The 20,156-nt window shown below is 52.6% G+C and overlaps 4 protein-coding genes and 1 non-coding gene across 5 annotated transcripts; 4 read left to right on the forward strand and 1 right to left on the reverse strand.

The window, feature by feature from the left end:
• Window positions 1–3,661: 3,661 nt before the first annotated feature.
• On the forward strand, window positions 3,662–3,760 carry J4E87_007027. The gene has a single exon. It is a non-coding gene; the product is annotated as a tRNA-Asp (tRNA).
• Window positions 3,761–4,249: 489 nt separating this feature from the next.
• J4E87_007028 (uncharacterized protein) lies at window positions 4,250–5,875 on the forward strand (the record flags this gene model as incomplete). Its single annotated transcript, XM_049378626.1, has 1 exon — window positions 4,250–5,875. The coding sequence occupies one exon, from the start codon at window positions 4,250–4,252 to the stop codon at window positions 5,873–5,875; it is 1,626 nt and encodes a 541-aa protein (XP_049231647.1).
• A 1,384-nt stretch (window positions 5,876–7,259) lies between these two features.
• J4E87_007029 (uncharacterized protein) lies at window positions 7,260–7,898 on the forward strand (the record flags this gene model as incomplete). The annotated part of the gene is made up of 1 exon (XM_049378627.1): window positions 7,260–7,898. One exon carries the CDS (start codon window positions 7,260–7,262, stop codon window positions 7,896–7,898), a length of 639 nt encoding a protein of 212 aa, XP_049231648.1.
• Window positions 7,899–10,819: 2,921 nt separating this feature from the next.
• J4E87_007030 (uncharacterized protein) lies at window positions 10,820–12,299 on the reverse strand (the record flags this gene model as incomplete). The annotated part of the gene is made up of 2 exons (XM_049378628.1): window positions 10,820–11,933; window positions 12,073–12,299. The coding sequence occupies 2 exons, from the start codon at window positions 12,297–12,299 to the stop codon at window positions 10,820–10,822; spliced, it is 1,341 nt and encodes a 446-aa protein (XP_049231649.1).
• Window positions 12,300–18,746: 6,447 nt separating this feature from the next.
• J4E87_007031 (uncharacterized protein) lies at window positions 18,747–19,779 on the forward strand (the record flags this gene model as incomplete). The annotated part of the gene is made up of 2 exons (XM_049378629.1): window positions 18,747–18,778; window positions 18,894–19,779. 2 exons carry the CDS (start codon window positions 18,747–18,749, stop codon window positions 19,777–19,779), a joined length of 918 nt encoding a protein of 305 aa, XP_049231650.1.
• Between the last annotated feature and the right edge of the window lie 377 nt (window positions 19,780–20,156).

Genomic DNA, 20,156 nt, shown 5'->3' on the forward strand with positions numbered 1-20,156 from the left:
CTGCAAACGAGGCATCTGCGAAGATCCTCAGGCGTAACGCATACCTAAATCATTCCTACAACTATGATATCTCAAGCACTATCTGCCAATCCAACCCACTCTTCGTAGTCTCAGACAGACTGCTTCGAAGCCCGATTATTTCACATAAGACCGACTAAAACACGAGTCTTCGGGCAGACCCGCAGCCGGCAGAGGAACAGCCGCGACTCTCCCTGCACCCATTGCATCGATTGTACGACCGCGGGTATAGAAATACCGGGGCCATAGATGGCCGTTGGTATCTTTCCTTGGTCGGGCTATAGGCATGTACTCGGCGGAAAACCCGAACAATGTTATACCCGAGCCAAGCTTGTCGAGGAAACGGACGACGGCTGTAGCAAGCGACTGCATGGTCATAGCTGCGCTAGGCACGAGTTCGTCAGTTATGCTAATTCGATTCTGGAAAGTAGGGTTTGGTGAAAGGCCGTAGTCGATATTCGGCAGCGAAATCATGCGCAAATTTCGGAGTGTTGGATGGCGCGCAATACAAGCCTGTCGCTGGTTATCAGATTGTTCGATACCGATCTTGGGCTTCGAGGACTTACCAAGAATGCTTCCAAGGCATTAGGTACATTATAAGAGCTCGGTATTGCGAGCGTAAAATCCGTGCCGAGAGATTGTGAACTGCCCATCTCGATTGGAGATATGTGTACAGCTAGTTGCTCTAGGTACGGAGCGGATGACAAGATAAGAGACAGATCTTGTGCGGAATAGTATGTCGAGCCTTCCGGATTAAAGCTCAGACCGAGCTCTCGTAATGTGCTACCATGTCGAACGATGTATGAGGTATTCACCGTTCTGGCCCGTCCTGTGCTTATCCAGAGGCGTTGAAGACTCGAACAGGACATTAGCACATCTTCAATTAGTCGAACGTCTTCATCTGGGGTGATCTCGAAGCCTCGCAATACGATCTCTAACCCGATCAGATTACAGATTTGAGAAAACTGGGCCGCAAGCGCTGCAAGAAATGGCCCTACGTGCCCACAAGCGTCGATTGAGAGCGATCGAAGTCCAGAGAAATTGATGTATGCGAGTATAGTTTCGGGCCGAGGCAGCTTCAAATCGACTCGTAATTGCAAGTGTGTTAGCTGCAATGGCTGCACAACAACACCGTCTGCAAATGGTCCACCAAAAGCGTCGCATCCCTTCGAACTACCGAGAGAAGCTTCGTGGTAACTTCTAGTAAGTACTAGAGGTTCTTCGGGCATGATGCTGAGTTGACGAAGCTTCGGAGAGTTCCTTAGCAAGTATGCACAGTTTTCGTGAGCGCAATCCACCGAGCCAACGTGTACCTGTAGCCTCCTCAATTCGCGCAGCGCAGCGGAAACCCAGGACGCATGCGTAGAAACTTGGAGATCGATCATTGGGTTCCGGTCTGATAATCCTGTAGGTATCTCGAGACGATCAAGTGTCCTCTGATGGCGGAGTAGGTTGAGCAAAAACCCGGGATCAAAATTCATTGACGTACAGAAAGAAAGTAGAGTGTCTCTCGGTAATGCAGTTATGATGAGTTGGATCGCAGACTCGAACTCCTGAGAGTGACATCGGAGCGAATCTCGTGGGCCGTGGTAAACTAAAATTCGACGGACGTGGTGAAGTATACGGTTGTCCGGATCTAAAAGGGCCATTGTCTTCGCGGTTGACATCGTCGTGGGTGTTAGGTCGAGCGAAAACCACAATTGGGGCGCCATGATCTCTTTGCACTCGCGGCTCACAAGACAAACAGCTGCCTGTTCCTCTTTTAATCTGATGTAAGAGAAGATGCTTATCTTCAGTTCGTTGGGAAGACTCGCGAAGTTGGGTGCGCAGGCCATATTCGGTAGCAGTTGAGGATTCTCAACGTAGTTCATTGCTGGTAGTGCTCAGGTGGGTGGGTAAAGTTGCAGGCAGGAGCTCGTGGTATTCGTAGGCAGAAGCAACCGGGGACCGTGCACCCAGCGTTCACTTCCAAGTTTACTAATAATGAAAAGCTTTTGCAGAGCTGCGACGTCCAGCAGCACACGAACTCTCGAACCTGTGTCGCGTGTTGCTACATAAACACTATGATTTGTTAATAATTGTATACTTTCTAACATGATATATAGGTCTGCGCTGTTGTCTGATTTTCGGGTAACGTTGCCTACTATGGAAATTGTACGTCGACTGAGAAATATAGGAAGAGGCCACCATTGCTAGGTAATTGTAACCGCTTTATACAGCTCATAGGAGGTTTGGTGTCATCGCAGCAAGCTGACAAACCTTTGAACGCACAATCAAGAGGAACACAGACTGAAAGACACGTGTGTCGCACGTCCCAGACCGTGTATACTCCCTTGACATACTTGCATGTGTTCTCAGTACGATGCCGACGTTTCGTAACCAAGCGCAATCGATGAAGCATCAGGCAAGTCATTGACGCAACACCAGGCCGTGCTCTGAAAGCCTTACGCTTGCTCATCTATTCTTCCTTGTATGTATTGCGGATCGTGAGGCGCAAGTGATCTACGTGGTTGGGGGTCATCGGACTGCGAAGGACGAGTAGAGGGGCCGAGGCTTCCGAGGTTGTACTGCGATGCAACATTAACTTTCACCAGTACAAGCTGCAATGATACGCCACCCGCAAGCTATGTTGCTGCAAGTCTTCTCCAGCATCCTCGTAGGATGCATGTCTTCATTATGGCGTTCTGCGCGTGGGTACCCAGCCCATTCCAGGGTTAGACGAATGGTGTCGTGATGATGCTCAAATGTCGTGATGCGCGATAAGGATTCTGGTGGTTGTGTTGCGCGTAGGATATGGTGCATATTGTTCGCGCAGCGTGTACACCACGGTGCGCAGAAATCGGCGTGTAGGATGCGTGTAAGTGTAAAGTACCTAGGTAGGTTGAGCAAGGGTGTGAGAGATGGCTGGGCGCGCGAGCAGCCCAGGATGCTAAGTGCCAGATTACCTAAGACAGGAAGATCGTCATCTCGCAACCTCACTTCTCCCACCAAAGGTTCTTCGTGAGCGCTACTTACAAGTACTTCAATTCCTCTAGTCTCCCTACATTAAGATAAAGCGAACACTTTCCAATATACTAAGACCCGGGGTAGGTATCACAGGGCACGATCAGTCCATGATCTGAGAATCTCCTAATCTTCTAAGCTCATGCTAAATAAGTCTGTAGACGTTCGCGCATAATCCTCGTACCGATAATAGTCATGGTCATGCAGATCACAGCTCATTCTTTCGCATTTGCGACGAGATCTGCCAGCTTGGACGCATAGTCCGCTAATAAAAGATCGTGTAGTCTATTGTCCTCCTCATCAAGCATGAAACGTTCATGATAAGATCAGGCTACAGTGTCGACCTCTTTTAAGATACTACTTACGATGTGCTGCACACCCTTCGCCGATAAGTAAGCTCTTGAATCGACACATCCTTGCATTGAGCAATCGCTCCTGCGATTCTAGGAAGAGTTGGATAGCCCCACCTGTAATCTGTTCCGCCACAATCTCGACCCCACAGTCCAAAAATTCTCATTGCAATCTTTCGTTAGTCACCACCTTCCAACTGCGCTGTCGAAGTGGAGGCGTGCTACCTCGCTCGCGTCGCATGACGGTAATATGTCCGGCTTAAAGGTATGTTCTTTCATCGAAACAACAATCTTCAATAGTATAGTGGTCAGTATTTCCGCTTGTCATCTCGGCCTTCTGGCTCTTGACAATTGCGCGGGAGACCTGGGTTCAATTCCCAGTTGGAGAGCTTTCACGATTTTCTTTTTGCCTTTTTTTTCCTGTCCATTCTCTTTAACCCTGAGCTCGTGGGGAAGACACAGCTACGGGCAGCAGCCATTTCTTTTTTTGCAAAACTACATGTGATAGACACCTACAAGACAATGGCTGGGCGGCTACTCCCCCGGCACCGTGCTTACGTCTGGAGCGCGCTACTGCGCGTCAAGCCCTTTCACCTTGGGATAGTGAAAGCCACAACACCGCTCTCACGGTGATATCGCACTACCGAGCCTTGGCATTACCCTTGGTCGCTCAACCGCCCTCGCCCTCGCCCTCACGGTTACATACTTTCGATAGCCCAAAACATCGCGGACACCTCGCGGTCCACCCAGATTACCTAGGTACCGGCGCCCACCGACACATTGATCAAAGCATAATGCGAACACCCTGGAGCCTACATCGACACCAGATTTTCAGATTTGCTTGTTTTACCCTATTGTAGTCTGCAAACTCTGCCGACATGGCGACAGATCATATTGGCCGACTGCCCGCGGAGCTGAAATGCGCAGTGGTGCGATACCTACCCGCGCTCCAGGACCGAAAGACCATGTCGCTACTCAGCAGAGACTGGGCGGTCGTAGTGATGCCAATCATGTGGGAGATCTTTACTACCGACCTCCTGGCCAAGACTGGCTCACGAAATGTGCTAGGTCTAGCATCTCCCGCCTCAAACATCGTTAAGCACGTCCGCAAAATCAACCTTCTGGACAGACCGAACGCGTTCAAAGAAGCGGACCAATTGCCACGATTGCTGGCCGCTATCCCTCGCGGTCAACTATGTGGTTTCAAGAGCGGAAGCGGCGTGCCTATCAGTACGCTCGAGCTCCTACTCCAGATACACCCGAAACTCGAACATTTTATCATCCCTGGTACCCAGATGTCGCAGATATTACAATCGCCGTGGACTGGCTCATCATTATCAGGCCTCACCCGGATGGTAGTCTCTATAAATACTCTTACCCCACGAGAGTTTCGGGAGCTATGGGTGCGATGTCCTAAGCTGACGCATATCCATATGATGCAGGGCGAAACTGTCATGCCGACGACAGCGCGGGTGAGCTTGCAGGAAGGTCATTTCGGGGCCGATACAACATCTACAGTCTCGCAAGGTGGATCAGAAACGACCCAATCGGACATGGTCAGCCTCCAACTAAGCTGCCTTTCCATCGGTCCTCTTATCCTTCCTGCGACTTTTGGCACCATGTTCCAACGGATAGACATGATTTCCCTCACCGAACTCGTCCTCGTTGGTACCGAACGCGTCGCTGAGCTGCTGGAAGCTATGTGCCCTGTATACCAGAAGCGAGAACCCTCTCTGAGGAAGCTGCGACTTCTCGAGATGAATGAGGACGCGTCAAATGACATTCGCTCCCAGCTAGAGTTGTTTCTACTCTCTTTCCACGGACTGAGCCAGCTACATTACCAGTGCGGCAACTGCGACAAGATCGACATTGATGGCATCATCAACCACGGGGAGACACTCACGGATTTACTCGTCGTCAACGGAGGTGTCCACCGACAAGATGCCACCGAATGCATGAGCGCGGAAGAGCTGGGCAAGGTCGCCATCGCATGTCCAAGCCTCGAGCAACTCTGCCTCAACCTATACGAGATCGACCCAGATACTCCAGAGGGCGACTTCCTCAGCCCAAAGATTACTCTATCTTCAGAATCAACCGAGTTCGAGAACGCCTTGAGCGCCATTGCCAGCATGAAAAGCCTACGGCTACTACGCTTGACGAACCCGCCCAACTACCGCAAAGCTTACCACCGCCAAGGAGAGTTCATGCGCTTCTTCCGCCGATCACTCGAGAGCGGAGAGCAGCGCTACGCGTTCCAGGCCCGAGCGGACAGCATCGTGCGATACATGGGCGATCGGGGATCGAACATGAGACTTCTCGCGTTCTCTCCCATGGAATCACTGACAAAAGCTACCTCGGCGGACAAGAATGGCCATATCTGGCCCAACTACTTCTACACCTGTGAGCGGATGAAGAGCAATCGAGGTACGGAGGTGTCAATCGCAAGGGCGGTGAGGGACTGGAAGGCAGAGATGCCGGAGGCTACTATACTAAACGATGGATGAGTTCGATCATCCTGGAGCCTACATTGGCCTTGAGTTGACTACTTTGCATGTTTTCATCTCAATGTAAGCTGCGGATCTGTTCAGGACTGTCCGGGTATGAGGCGATGCAGCGACGAGCTTGCGCATACGTATGCAGTGTACAGTAGTCGGAAGAGACGATCCAAGTCAAATACCTTCGCAATGTCAAATGCGCTCGAATGCATCACGATAGTTACCAGAAACATTGCGCGTAAGTGTATTTCATTCGCCCGTGCCGTACCTCTTCTGATCTGTGGCTTCAGGTGGCGTTGCCTGTTGCCTGATGCCTGGAGTGAAACTGGTCTAGCGTAATGCATAAAGGCAAGTACAACTGCGCAATCCCCATATGAACATTCCGCCTGCCTGTCCATCTTTCCCCACCACCCCGCCACTCGCATTAGCATTATGGCAAACCTCCTTGCACTACCAGCAGAGATATTGCGCACAGTTCTGATACACGCCGTCGACGTCCGAGGTCTCAAGCGAGGGTTACGATTGAGGCTGGTGAACAGTATGCAACAGTAATTAACGCGCAGCTGTAATGCAGCCTGCTAATTCTTCGGCAGAGGAGTTCTCTCAACAAGTGAAGGATGCGCTCCAAGAATCCGAGCTACTGGACGACGTACATGGATATCGCTTTGGCTTCTCCCACTCGCCCGAGTTTGTCGCCTTTTGGCAGACATTCCTCACCAACAAGATCATAGGGAAGAAATGGGCCCATATGGAGATATGCGAACACATATATCGCGCCGCCGAGCGTCTTCGCCGGATTAGCCATCCCCAGGAAACTAACGAGAAAACACTACACACGATCTTGCGACGATATATCCATGCCTTCTGTTGCAATCCAGTGCGCATACTGTCGAGAGCACGTTCTAAAGATCCAATTCAGTGTCGGATGTACGATCAAGCATGCCTTCTGGAGATGGCCATACTCAACGACTGTCCAGAGGGAGTAAACTCTCTGCTCAATGACCCCATCTTGGACGAGATCATATCGCACTGTCTCAATCCCTGGTCGAATCCGTGCGGAACGCGTAAAAATGGACGATCTACAATAGACTGTAAACAGGACCTTGCCTCTCTTGCCGCTGAGAACGGGAACACGGCGTTACTCGAAAAGGTTTTCCTGCATCCGAGTTTCCAACAAGAGTCAAGATATGTTCGACATGCAGTCGTTGAGGCTGCATTGAAAGGGGGCCATTTGGACGTAGTGAGGTTCATCATGGAGCCGCGTTGGGACTTGCCCGGAAAGGGGCCATATCGCACTCACAGTTTGTGTCAGCATACACTGGTGTCCGGGGTCTTCAAAAGTCCATCGGCCGATTTCGTCACTCAGCTCCTTGGCCTGATAGCCTCTCGTCCGATGAAAACCCATGGTATCGAAGCCGTCCATCCTGGACACGACACACTCTTTTGCCTCGTCGCACGGAAGAGCCCGCAAAGAGTCGATGTGGCAGAACGACTTCTCGAACAAGGAGCTTTACTTAAACAGAAGGCGCATGTCAAGAGACGAGGAGCTGAAGCCTCCTACACTGGTTCTGACAGTCTGCTTGAACAAGCCATCAAAGGTGGCAACGAGGAAATCCTTCGCCTGCTTCTGAATCGTGGTGCGGATGCCAGGGTCCTTGACAACGATACTTTGGAAGTAGCTGTAAAACGAGGGCGTCTGGATATAGTGCGCATGTTGGTAGAGAACGGTACGCGTGTCACACCGCGGCTCCCATCGAGTGGTCGCAGGGAGCACTGGAGGTGGACAGAAGACAGGCTGATGGCGCACGCCGTGCTTACGGAGAACGAGGCACTGTGCCGATACCTGGTCGAACGTGGAGCTATCGTCAATGAACATGCCTTGTGGGCGGCTGCCGATGCATCGCTGGTATCAATGGTTCGATTGCTGGTCGACGTCGGGGCAGAGATCAATGAGCAGATGATCGAACGCGCGAAACGTTACAGTCATCCAGACGTTGCGACTATACTGCAAGCACAACACAACAGCATCTAAAGTCATCACCCTCCTTCCAGAAGCGCGTTCATCCGCTTCCACCTCCAACCACATCTCGCCGCGCCCGTGCCTCCGGCAAATCAACCGACCAAGCGAGAAACCGAAAAACGCACGCCCACCCCAGGAAACTTCCGCGTGCCAAAGGACCTACATCGGGCGCCGAACCCTGCTGGCGATTCAAAATTCAATAGCCCATCATCAACGAAAAACGCGTCGTGCGCACAGAAGTCCCTGCACGGCTTGTTCAACTCAAAAGATTTCTCAACACGTAACTTTGGCGAAGAAAGCTATCGAACAATATGTGATTTGCACAGGGCGGTGAGAAGAGAGAAGAGGCACTAAGCGCGCAATGCCCTTGGATGGGGATATGTAATCGTCAGATCTGACATTTTAGCACCGACCGTGTCCGAGTTGAGGGACTGGGAAACCGTTGCTGAGAGGCGTGCTGTCAGCGAGATTCGAGAAGACAACCGAACATGGGAGTATCCTGGTTCGCACTGATGAGCCGCATGGTCCTGGTAAGAAAGTGGTGATTGTGGTCACGAGGCCTAATGTAGATTTGACAATACGACGTATCCCTCCTTTCGTGGCGCTCGAACCTTGAACGTGCCTTTTCACCCAGCCAACGTACGTGACGGTGACGTTTTCCATCGCGCATCACGCGCTAGATGGCGGGATAAACGTTTACTACCGTGGTGGTCTGTTACGGCTGTTGTTTTGACGAAGGCTAACGGACCATACACACGGGGATCTCCAATTCAACTGTATTTCCCACCTTTCCTTCCCATCTCCCATAGCACATCACCCACTCACCCTCCCATCACCCTTCTCATCTCCCATCCCACCCCGATCCGCACCCCATCCATCCCATGCAATACCTTCATAATCACTCCCCCATTTCCTTAGCATAGAGCCCGTTCCGCTTTACGCCCACCTCCGAAGCTAACCAGCGGCTGTTTCATGATTATCCCTGACCAGCACACACACGCACTAGCAGAAAGAACAGACCCATGATGGTCCCTGCGTCAAATTGATCAATGGAAACTGACTCACGTACTAACGACGTTTGTTTCGAAACTAGCTAGGGTGCTGCGACAGGCTGTAGCGAGTGATGGGATAAGTGGGGAATTCGAGTGATGGGTGCTGGGTGCTGGGATAAATTGGTAGCTTGGTAAGCTTGGTACTTGGTACTAGGATGATGATGATGATGTGGTGATGCGGTGATGGAGGGAGGAGAGAGAGGAGAGGGGAGAGATATCCTAGTGGTGATCATAGAATTTTGCGATACGATAATGGATGGTTGTCGTGCGTGAGTATTCGCCCGAGATGCTGTTGTGAAGGACGGTACGTAACTGGACTATTGCTTTCGAGATCATCACCGCAATGCGTCGTTCTCGCATGAGATGGATATTCTGTCCATGCTGGCTGTCCTCCACATCCCGAATCACCCTCATCACTCAAGACACTCAAGATCACCAACTTCACATCTATCACATCTACATATCACACCTGCCAACCCCCCGAAGTCCCTCCGTCTTGTCCTCGTCTAGCATTGATGCGATTTGCCCGCCAAACGCGGTGTTCGTATAGTCTCGTGACGCCTTCGCATCTTCCCTCAATCCCGCTTTTCTCATCAATCTGTTACATAGGGCTGCATATTCCGATCTACTTGAGATCTACGATTTTGCGCTCTTGCAGGCATGTTGATACATACTCCTACAGAAACAGCGGAGACAGAGAAAGATCAACGGTGTGGTCCGCGGAGGAGGGGGTTTGGGATGACGAAATGATAAACATGATGGACAGGAGAAGTCGTGGGTATGGTGAATATCGCAATCACTTTATTTTGAGATGCGCACATCATTGCTGTACTCCTAGTCGCGTGTGTGTTGGGTGGAGAACACGGGGCATGATTGGCATTGCATACATACGTGTAGTCTCACGTGTGCGGTGTGAGGTTGAATCCGGTGGTCTTGGTATACCGGGGGCTAGACTGTCTCGGTGTCTTTTCTGCGCATTCGTTGTCTGAGGTCCATGTATGAAGCACACCGACTTGCAAGACTAGGAAATACGATGTGTTGTCATCCAATAGAAATTGCGCAGTCTAGTTAGTTGGAACTAAGGTATTGTCGCGTGTCACCAATCAACGCATGCAAACCACGTAGTCACGACACCGAAACCATCATAGTTTGTAAAATCGGTGCAAAAATTGAACATTCTTATTGTGGCAGCTAGGGTAAAGTGCGTCACTGTGCGTGAGCGCTACTCCGATTCAACTGTTGTCCTGCCTCCTCTGTCGCCGATCCACTAGACATTTGCGCGTGCTTTAACAGAATTAACCACACAATTCTCAACAAATCGAAAAAGGTATTTCCTCCACATTCGGGATATGCCAAAACAAGAACCAAAAAAAGCTCCACCGCCTCAAAAAGGAGTCTCGGTTTCAGTGGCGAAGTAGAAAGAGAGAACGAAAAAAAGGAAAGGAAGTGAAAAGTGAGAATGGTCATGAGACATGGTGTGTTTCAAGACGGCCTCAGCCACGTATAGCAAAACAGTTGCTTTGCCGAAAATGCCCATCATCCTTGAACTCATATGAACATAATCTCTCCAGAATAGACTCAAACTCAAGGTTTGAGAAGATGGTAAAAGGAAACAACATATGGAAATGGCGGTGCGTGCGTGTGTCTGGGTATAACCCTGCGGGTCCAAAATTGGACCGCTGGCGCTTTTTACAAAGACGTATTGAAATCAAACATTGCGAATACGAAGGGGTAATAAGTTGCAGTGTTGAAAGCGAAGCTGCATGGCTGAAGAATAATAGTGGTAAAGCGAGAGTGATGTTGCGCCGTAAAGATGAGAATAAGTTGCAAGTTTGTCGCTGAAATAGTAATTATCGAGATCAAAGCCGAGGCCGGGTATCATCATGAGTGAAATAGATCCCAAGCTCTTGCGCACAGTCCAATGAATTCTTCCTTCTTCTTGAGTTGAGTTTCTGGTGAGTCCCGTCCGGCTCCGAAGGGGCCGAGACGAGGTTGTTGGCGACCCAGCGGCGGGGTACCGTTGTCTTGTTCGTATTCGTCGCGGCCGCGTCTCCGTGAGCTGCCACTGCGGTGCAGATCAGGCCGCGATGGGTAGGCTGATTGTCCGTTCTTGGGCATTGGTGACGGGGGTGTTGGGGGCTGGTGTCCGCCGTAGTGGACGAGACGGGGCAGGAGATCTTCGCGGCCCCCAGATAGTTGTTGAACAGCCTCCTCTGCGGACTTGTACTCGCGGGGCCTTGAGGTTGGGGGCGGCTGTGTAAATTGTGGGGGCGGAAAGCTCGGTGAGGGCATTGGGGGCTGCACATTGGAATGCGATGAGTGTCCGGGGCTGCCATGGTGGTAGGGGTTGCGCGCTGTTCCGAGGGGCTCTGGAAAGACGTCTGAGATGGGCGGTAACCGGTTGCTGGTCTGCTGTGCGGGGACGTGGTGGATGTGTGATGATTGCGACAGGTTGGACGGGCCATTGGCCAGCTGTCGCGAGGGAGGTGCGTTGCCGCGCAGACCCGTGAAGGTTTGGTTTATCGGCGCCGACTGGATTACACGGTCGCTCGAGAAAGTCTCATGCGAGGGAGGCGCGATGGAGAGACCCGGCGGTGGCCCCTTCCGGCGGGAGGTGGAAGGAGTCTTGATTGTTCGTCCAAAGGCACCAATCTCGGTGTTCCTTGTGTCTTCCATCTGGGGTGGTCCGCCCTTGCCGCCCTTCTGGCGCGCTTCGATGATCTGCCTTTGACGCTCTCTTACATCCAAGCTCCTTTGCAGCTGCTCGCGCATGCCGGGGTCCTGGGTGTGGAAGCCGGGCGAGAGGCAGGCCATGCCGACATCGTGCAGGTTGGCGCTGCCCTGGCCCGAGGGCCGAGCCGTGAGGGCACCGGAGGAGTGCACGATGTTGTGGTTGGCTAGGTTGAGGCGCTGGGGGCGGTGCCGGGTGGTGGCAGGCATGTCTGGCGACGTGGGCTCCTTCTTGACGACGATCTTGGGGGCTGGGCCGCGAGACCTGCGAGAGGAGGGACGGTTAGACATGAGGGACATGATGTCTCTGTGGGGAGGGGACATGGAGGTGGAGGTGGGAGAGGAGGCCGAAGGAGGACGGCATGACGAGGAAGAAGATCTGGAGGAAAGACTAAACGACGTACGAAAAAGGTGAGGGCTTGGTCTCGGCTCTGTGGTGTGCACCTGGACTGGAGGAGGTAGGTGAAGCATCCTGAGGTGGCAGCTGAGAGCGAGACTTGGGCGTCACTTGGTGGGGAGAGAGAGTCGAGGGCGCGATGGGAGCATATGTCCTCGAGGAGCCGACGCCGTCAGCGGGCGCCGGTGCCGCATGCTGGGCAGGGGCCGGGGGATTGGCGACAACGGTGGTCATGGTCGCGTGTGGGCGTCCGTGGGTTGCGGTGGGAGGGGCAGATAGATTGTAGGAGGGTGAGGTGGCAGGGTCTTGTAGGAAGTCCGCTACACGAAGCGTCGAGGGCTGCGGGCAGCCTGGGCGGGTTAGAGGCTGGTGCAACACTAAGCGGGCGCAGCCGGGGGGATGGGCGGGCGCGCGTTATGCACTGGGGCGGAGAGGGTAAAATAATTCGACGTAGGAGCAGCGCGCGCAGTCGGCGGAGAGAAGCAACAGCACAGCGCGCTCTTTTGGGGCGCGGGTGTGGAGGGGATAAAAATGGCCCGCACAGACGTGTGTTTGCACAGGGAGCCTTGGGTACAGCGGCTGGCATGCAGTAGACGACGTGCCTCCAGACGCCAGCCGGGGGGCGGTTGGCGTGGGCCGCCCTATCGCGAGCCTCGATGCCAGGCCCTCCATGCGCTGCAGCAGTTGGGGACGCCTAGGGCGAGCAGATGGTCGCGTCGTCTGCGGGAGCTCGCTGCACCAGACACACGCCACCCACCAACCCACTGTTTCGCATCCGCGGCCTGCCATCCATGGCGCCCACTGTTAAAATCTGCGCTGCTAACCTGCGACCGTCGTTTCCGCGACGATATTGTTGTCCATTCACACTATCCACCTCGTTCACACTATCATGCGCAGTTGTCGAGGCTGACTACTCCACCGCGCCGTCCCAGCTGCCCGTAACTCGTCCTCACCACGACTGGCCAACACCAAATATTGGCAATGGGCCTGTAACGCGCTGCATGGCGCCCCCAGCCAATCGCACCCCCGCCAGCGCATGCCTGCCGACCGGCCCTAGACGAGCCTTCGACTTGTTTCACGCCGGCGCATCAGCGGTTTGACCACGCTCAAAGCAGCTGCCATCGACACGGACCGGAAAAGGATTAATTGGCCAGGAACATCGTTCATGGCCTCGCGTTTCAGCGAGGCCAACTCTCCAATAGCGCTAGCCGATGTTTGTTTCTCACAATCTCGCCCCCTCGCCGTGTCGGGGCTGCCCTTAGTCATTCACCCACAACCAGGGTCTGGCGTCGGCATCTCTCACACGTGGCCGGCAACGTTCGCCCGGTCCTGGGATTGAGCCCTCCTTGCCTGTCACATGTCCTCCAATCCTGGCCTCTCCTGGCTCCAAGTGCGCCTTCCTCACAAGGCCTGTCTGCGCCTTCCTCACCACGGCCTGTCGCTCCTTCCTGACTGACTCATCTCTCACAAAGAGCCCACTCACCAGAGCCGCAACTCTGAAACATACACTCTCCGTTGCCACAGCTCCCACGCCCACCACCGGAGTCACATCCTACAAAGTATTCTCCGACCGTTGCGCAGAAACTGCCTCAATGCCGTGTCTATCTAGACCCTCGATTCTGCCGCTATCCTCCAGCCATGCTTCGGCTAGCACTGTCCGTCGCGTTTCGTCGCCGACCACCACATTCCCGTAAAATGCCAATCATTTCTTTGTTCTCCATCACGGCAGGACCCTGATATATCGCCAAGTGCATTACACATGCTCATCTCATCAGTGACACTCTTTCCTCTCGCTACTGTCCGCTCCGCTCAGCCGCCGGTCTTTCTGAATTCTTCCACATCCCCAGTCGATAGGTCGATCAGGTACCGACTCGACACCCCTCCAGGATAATTTCCAGCAGTCCATCCGCATCCGGTAATCACACCATCGCTTCTCCAATATGGAACCAGTGGGGCTTAACACCTGCTGCATCCAACCGAGCGACCGGGATAGGGCTGTCTGTCGCACTCCGTCCAATCAAGCAAAGGATCGCCCAAGGCTCTATTTTGGGCAGTGATCGTATTACCTCTAGCCATGCTGCACTCTAGCACGCGTGCCATTACCCTGCCCTTGGGAATGAGCAATTACTGCCATCTGTTGGGACAAGTCTCACATAAACGCTCTTGGCACCCTGTCCAGAGGTACTTGATTCACGCTCGGGAATGAAGCCGACGCTTTATTCTTGTGGCGCAGAGCAGTGAACAGGTCGAGTGAAGTGACAGTACCTTCGGCAAATGACATGCTTCACGGCCCGCACACAACGTGTACAGCCTGCAAACTGCATGCGGCACAGAAACCTTGCCAGCGCACCTTCGCCCCTTGCTATTTCTCTCATCACAATGCCCGACTACGCTTCCCCAGATGCAGCCCGCACGACAATACCCGTGTGCGACCTTCTTCGCTGGGTAATTGCGTCAACGCAGATCTGCCGTCCCACGTTTCCACTTCACGTTCACGCACCCGCTTCAAGCCGAATGCACCCGTTGCGGCGAGCATCTGTCGTTGTACCAATACTTGGTCGGCTTCCGTAGTCGTACCGAGGTGGGCAGCACTATGCAGTTCGACAGTTTGGGATCGAATCGCAGGAGCATCGCCGTGTGGGTGGCTTGGTAGATGGGTGTTTGATCTGCGGCGTAGATCATGTTCTGTCGTGCGCCTTGAACAAAAGCAACGTCGACGAGGCTTGCCACCGAGTCACCGTCAGTGACTCACTATCACAATGGCGATCAGGGTCTTTGGCGTTCGCCAGAGTCTATTCCCAACTGGCGGTTTCATCGGAGGCAGATCGCGCGAGAACTTAGATCACCCTTTTGATGCCTACGCGCGCACGAACGACAAGACTTCGGAGATTTTGCTTTGAACGGTTATTGTGCGACGGTAACATGTCACTACACTGTCTGCAGTGCTACTACCACCTAGCATTATAGGTATCCTCCGAATGGACGTGTCGATGATACACAGCAGATCGCCTGCAGGATCGCCCTCGTCATAGTGCTCGCTCTAGGTACGCACTCCGCTCACAACATGGACGCTATAGTGGAACGAGCATCGCGGGCGAGAAGACTACACGAACGCAACTCCCGAAGCGGCACTGAATGGCCGACCCGAAGACCTTGGACTCACTCAACGAACCGTTCAGGAGAAGGCGGGACGCGGCATTCGGGAGATCAGCGCGCAAGCGACCGCTCAACAGGTGCTGTAGCGTTGTTGTCGTCATTGTTCACCTTGGGGCTGACTGTTCAGTTAGCGTATGCGTAGTTCACTCCGCTCCGTATCACTGCGTATACCCATCTTGACACCGTGCGACGGACGCTAGTCTACCCCCTTCGGAGTTGCGCGTCTCCAAGATGGCTGTAGAAATGCTACGACATGCTTTGGAGAGGATACTCGTTTCGCGTGTTAGTAGCGCGCTTGTGTCGCGTCGTAACCTCCAACACGTCGCCGAGGATATCAATGTCCCCTTTGTGTGACTTAAAAGTAGAGCGGTTTAGTAGTGTAGGGATGATGGGCATCCTAGTACAAAGAGATGAAGGTGTCCTCGCAATTCCCCATGGTGAACAAATCTAAGGTAAAGACACACCGGACCATAAGCTATCCTCGTCAGTCGTAGACTTTTCCCACCCTGTCAGTGTATGATTACTACTCACTCCCCTATCAGACGGGAATGAACCCAAATCTCGGACATTACTCCGCTGTCTAGTGTGAAAAGCTAACAAGATGGAATACACGATATTAAGGGCTGATACCATGGGATTCTGTAACAAAACATCACACTCCAAGCGCACTGCGTAGCCTCTTTACATATGAAGTACTTACTGCTAATCAAACAAGGACCGGATAGGAACTTTAGTAAATAAGGTGAAGTGAATAGACCAAGCGTACATATCATTTCCGACCGATAGGAACCTGCTCTTTACATCAACTTACTTTAGTCATCGATAATAACGAGAGAAGACTAAGATGTACTTGATATATGAGAAAGGAAAACTTCGTTGTCGAGATTTGCACTATATGGTTCGGCGAGAGAGAAGAGGTTACTCCAAGCAGTGCAGTATACCACTCTATTCGCTGGCAGTCACGCTTTCCATCGTTCTGACCTTCTAGACCTTCTTGTCAACATTTATTTCGGATTTGTAAACACGTCTAAACTCCTTGTGTCCACTCTGTTTTGCGCCTATGACTACATCAAGCGAACGTTGTAAGAAAGTGCCTCTAAAGAATCGTAATATCAACTTCGATCCATGTACTCATCCATCGAATTTCTTCATCGACATCCCGACATCGCACGTCCTCTCCTCTCCTCTCCTCTCCACTACCCTCTCCAATAGCCTGTTCAAACTCGTCAAGCAACAGGCCCATGGCCCGTGGCTCGGATCCGAGAACAGCAATCAACGGCTCTCGACGTATTGCCTCATGTGGTGACCGCGCCACCTAACGGACATATCCTTCGGATCCGACAACAGCAATCGACGGCTCTCGACATATTGCCTTATGTGGTGACCGCGCCACCGAACGGAGATATCCTTCGGATCCGAAATCTGGGTTCGGACAAATTACGCAGGTGGGCGCCCTTGATGGCTGCTCAGGGCGATTTCGCACGGCTTCAAAAGTACTGGAGGAGGAGGAAGAGGGGATTGTGACGCCGGCCGTGGAATCTGGGGATTTGTACGTTGTGTTGTATTAGCAGGGTAAGTATGGTTATGATGTCGGCTTGTGAAAGCTAAACGATTTGGGGATCGAGATCTAGAAAGTCCTTTCGTGGAAAGATCAAAGATTGTTGAACACAACGGTAGAGTACGAAGACGGTGGAGAGCTTATCATTTCGTAGATCTGATACGTGTGAAAGCTAAACTACTACTTCTGCGTCTATCCTAGCCCGTTTCGACCTCAACATTTGAGTTGTGGAAGCTATACAAAGTTCCAGAAACCGTAAAGTTGCAAAAGTCGTAGTACGAAGGGTGAGTTTGTCGCTGAAACACTCGTTATGTACTGCACATGCTACAACGAGGGCGACAGTGACAGATCTGAGCTGCTAGTAAGTTCACATTGATTGACCCTCATCCTTTTATCCTGCAAGTGCAAGTATAAATTATGGTAATAACACGCGGGGCTGGTACGCTCGAAGCAATGGTGTGTTAAGGGATGGCGAGTGTGGTCTCGCAAGCCTGTCACTTTTGCTCTGCAGGGACAGCCACCAGGCTTCATTGTCCTTAAGTGAGATTTGTTGTTTTCTCTTTGCCTCACGATACGAGCAATGTTGAGGTTTCGAAGAACGAGGCTGGTATTGTGCGCATTGTGCGGAAGTAACTAGGGGGTTGGTGCACACTATCTTTTGCGCATCGCGAGTACGAGGCCAGTAGATTCTTCTTTGAACACTCCAAGCTCCAAAGAGAGTAACAGTACGCGATGTCATGCGCGACCCGCATTAGCATAATGCGGGGTGCTGGCATCTTCCTGGCTGTCGATAGGTAGGCATCGGCGACCAGGCTGCGACGGGGCGGCTCGAGGAGTGCTCGGCCAAGGCAAGAAATCAAGAGGTTGGGAGTTAGGCGATGAGTTGGCATTCGCGGTGTGATTTGAATTTGAAACTAACTGAGTAGTTCTGCGAGATTTCGTGACTACGATGTCGAAGTTGATGGGGGAGTGCCTGTCAGGGTGCAGGAAAAGCACTCCATGAGTGCGCAGAGACCGGCGCAGCGGTGAGGCTAGAGTATCACAAGTCCTGCAAAAGCAAAAAGCAGCATAGTTGCCCTGCGTCGAGACATGGTTTCGTGATTGGAGCGCATTCCGTCCTCGTCTGGATGCGGACGGGCAATCTGAAGGAGATGACCAGCGCAGGATCGCGCAAACCCCCAAATCTCCATTGACTGGCTGAGAAGCCATCGAAGACAAGAAATAGCCCGTCCCAAAGAACAGACAGAACTACTGTTCACCAATCTATTGCCTACCTTGGCCAGAACGCGCCTGGCAGCCCGCATCTCCACAAGTCAAACGTCACACTTACCTAATCCCCGTACCCCTACGCATGCCATCCCTCTAAAACACGCACACCACACCCAGCCCCCCCTTTCCCAACACAGCGCGTATCGCACACACGCATCATCCAAAAGCGAAATGACATGCAACGCCAATGCCCGTCCAAAACCTGCATTGGCAGTGGATGGATGAAAATGCGCATTAAGTTGTTCTCGATCTCGTCGATGCCTGGCTAGCGGGTAAAACTAAGCGGGGATGCAAATGTGCGACGGGGCGGGAGAAAACAAGAACAGGGGTACGGGTCAAGGAAGCGTGCCGCCTGGCGCAGCAGACGTGCATCATACCCGTCTCTTTTTGGACGACTGGTCGCGACGGAAAAAGAAGCTACGTCATACGGGGGCTGGGACAAGGCCACCTCGCGCAGGTTTGGGAGCTGCGTCTTAAAGTTGGCACTGCCACATCTCTCTTTGTCCTGCATTACTTCTGACCTTTTGCCATCTACGCTGCATCTAATACCATCTACCACGGTATTTCGACGTTGGGACGTTGAAACTTTATTCGCTTGAGGCTCATCGCGCAATCGTCACCCGACGGGAACACGGATAATCGATCGTCAACGGTCGCTGATCATCGAGTAACATCACCGAGATAGAACCGCAGAAGTCATGTCTGGCGTACAGGAAAAACAGCTCCATGAGTACGTTATTTCGGCATCTAATACGCCGCGACGCGCATCGTCGCGTTCGCGATGAGATGGGATTGCGCGTCTGCATTACCAAGCCTTGCGTAACGAACTAACACACCAACCACAGGCTCCTCTCCCGCTCCATGGTCGACATCTACGTCGGCCCCGAGAACACGCACTGGATCCTGCACGAGAAACTGCTGTGCTACCACTCGCCCTTCTTCCGCAAGATCTTCTACTCCAAAGCCAACTCAGCGTCGCGCACGCAATCCTTCGGTCTGCCAGACGAAGAAGATGCGCCCTTCAAGACCTTCGTCGGCTGGCTCTACAGCTCCTCCCTGCCCGTCCCGCGCGAAGAAGCCGACCTAGGCGTCTGCTTCGACCTGTACCTGATGGCCGAGAAGTTCGAGATACCAGGCCTCGTCGCCGACGTCCTGCAGGTCGTCCGCGAATGGTACAAGTACAGCGATAGCTACCCCGGTCTGCGTCGCGTGCAGTACATCTACGCCAACACCGAGGAGGGCAGTCCCATGCGCCACATGCTTGTCCACGCCGTGGCGCGCATGATGGTTATCGAGAAGGGTATCCCTGCGCACTGGGACAAGGCGCTGCGTAAGAACGGCCAGCTTGCTGTCGACATCATCAAGGCGATCCAGGACTGGCGTCTTGAAGAGGAGGTTGTGCCTGATGCGCGCGAGGAGCCGGCTGAAGCTGAGGACCTCGTCGATGTGGAGCATGAGACGCAGAAGTTGGATGAGGAGGCTGAGCAGGAGATCGATGATGATGTCAGGGCTGAGCGCGCGGAGGAGGCAGATGACTCTGAGGATACCGTCGTCGAGAGCCCGACTAATGAGAGCAAACGCCCGCAGCCTAAGTCGAAGCAGAGCGGCAAGGATGTTGGACAGGACTTGAAGAGCAAGGATAATGGTCTTGTCAAGGACTTTAAGAAGTTCAGCCTCAAGGAGATGCCGAATGAGATGACGAATGCCGACTACGGTACTCTTCGCGCGTAGGCTGGGCCGTCTTATCTTTCGCCACTTACCTTCACATTTGGATTCAATTTGCATGATTTCTGCTCTGTAGGGGGGGAATATATATCCGGCGTTTGGGATCTGGGGTTTTCGGGACATTTCCATCTTTCTCTTCTTTCTTGGTAACTTTCACTTCGAAAAAAGAGAGAATAATGTCTTAGTAGCCTTTAGGGATTGGGTTTTTTCTGTAGTTGAAGTTTTTGCAATTGTAACATCATTACCTTCATCATCTTCGAATACCTACTCACTGTACAGAAGTCTAATCTTGACAGAAGAAACTGATATTAAACTAAATCTACGGTGAAGTTTACACATAGAAAATATAACGGGAACTATACATCCCTCATCCCATAATAGTC

This window comes from Alternaria ethzedia (genome assembly GCF_023757985.1).
Source record: "Alternaria ethzedia strain BMP 0044 chromosome Unknown scaffold_18, whole genome shotgun sequence".
NCBI lineage: Eukaryota > Fungi > Ascomycota > Dothideomycetes > Pleosporales > Pleosporaceae > Alternaria > Alternaria ethzedia.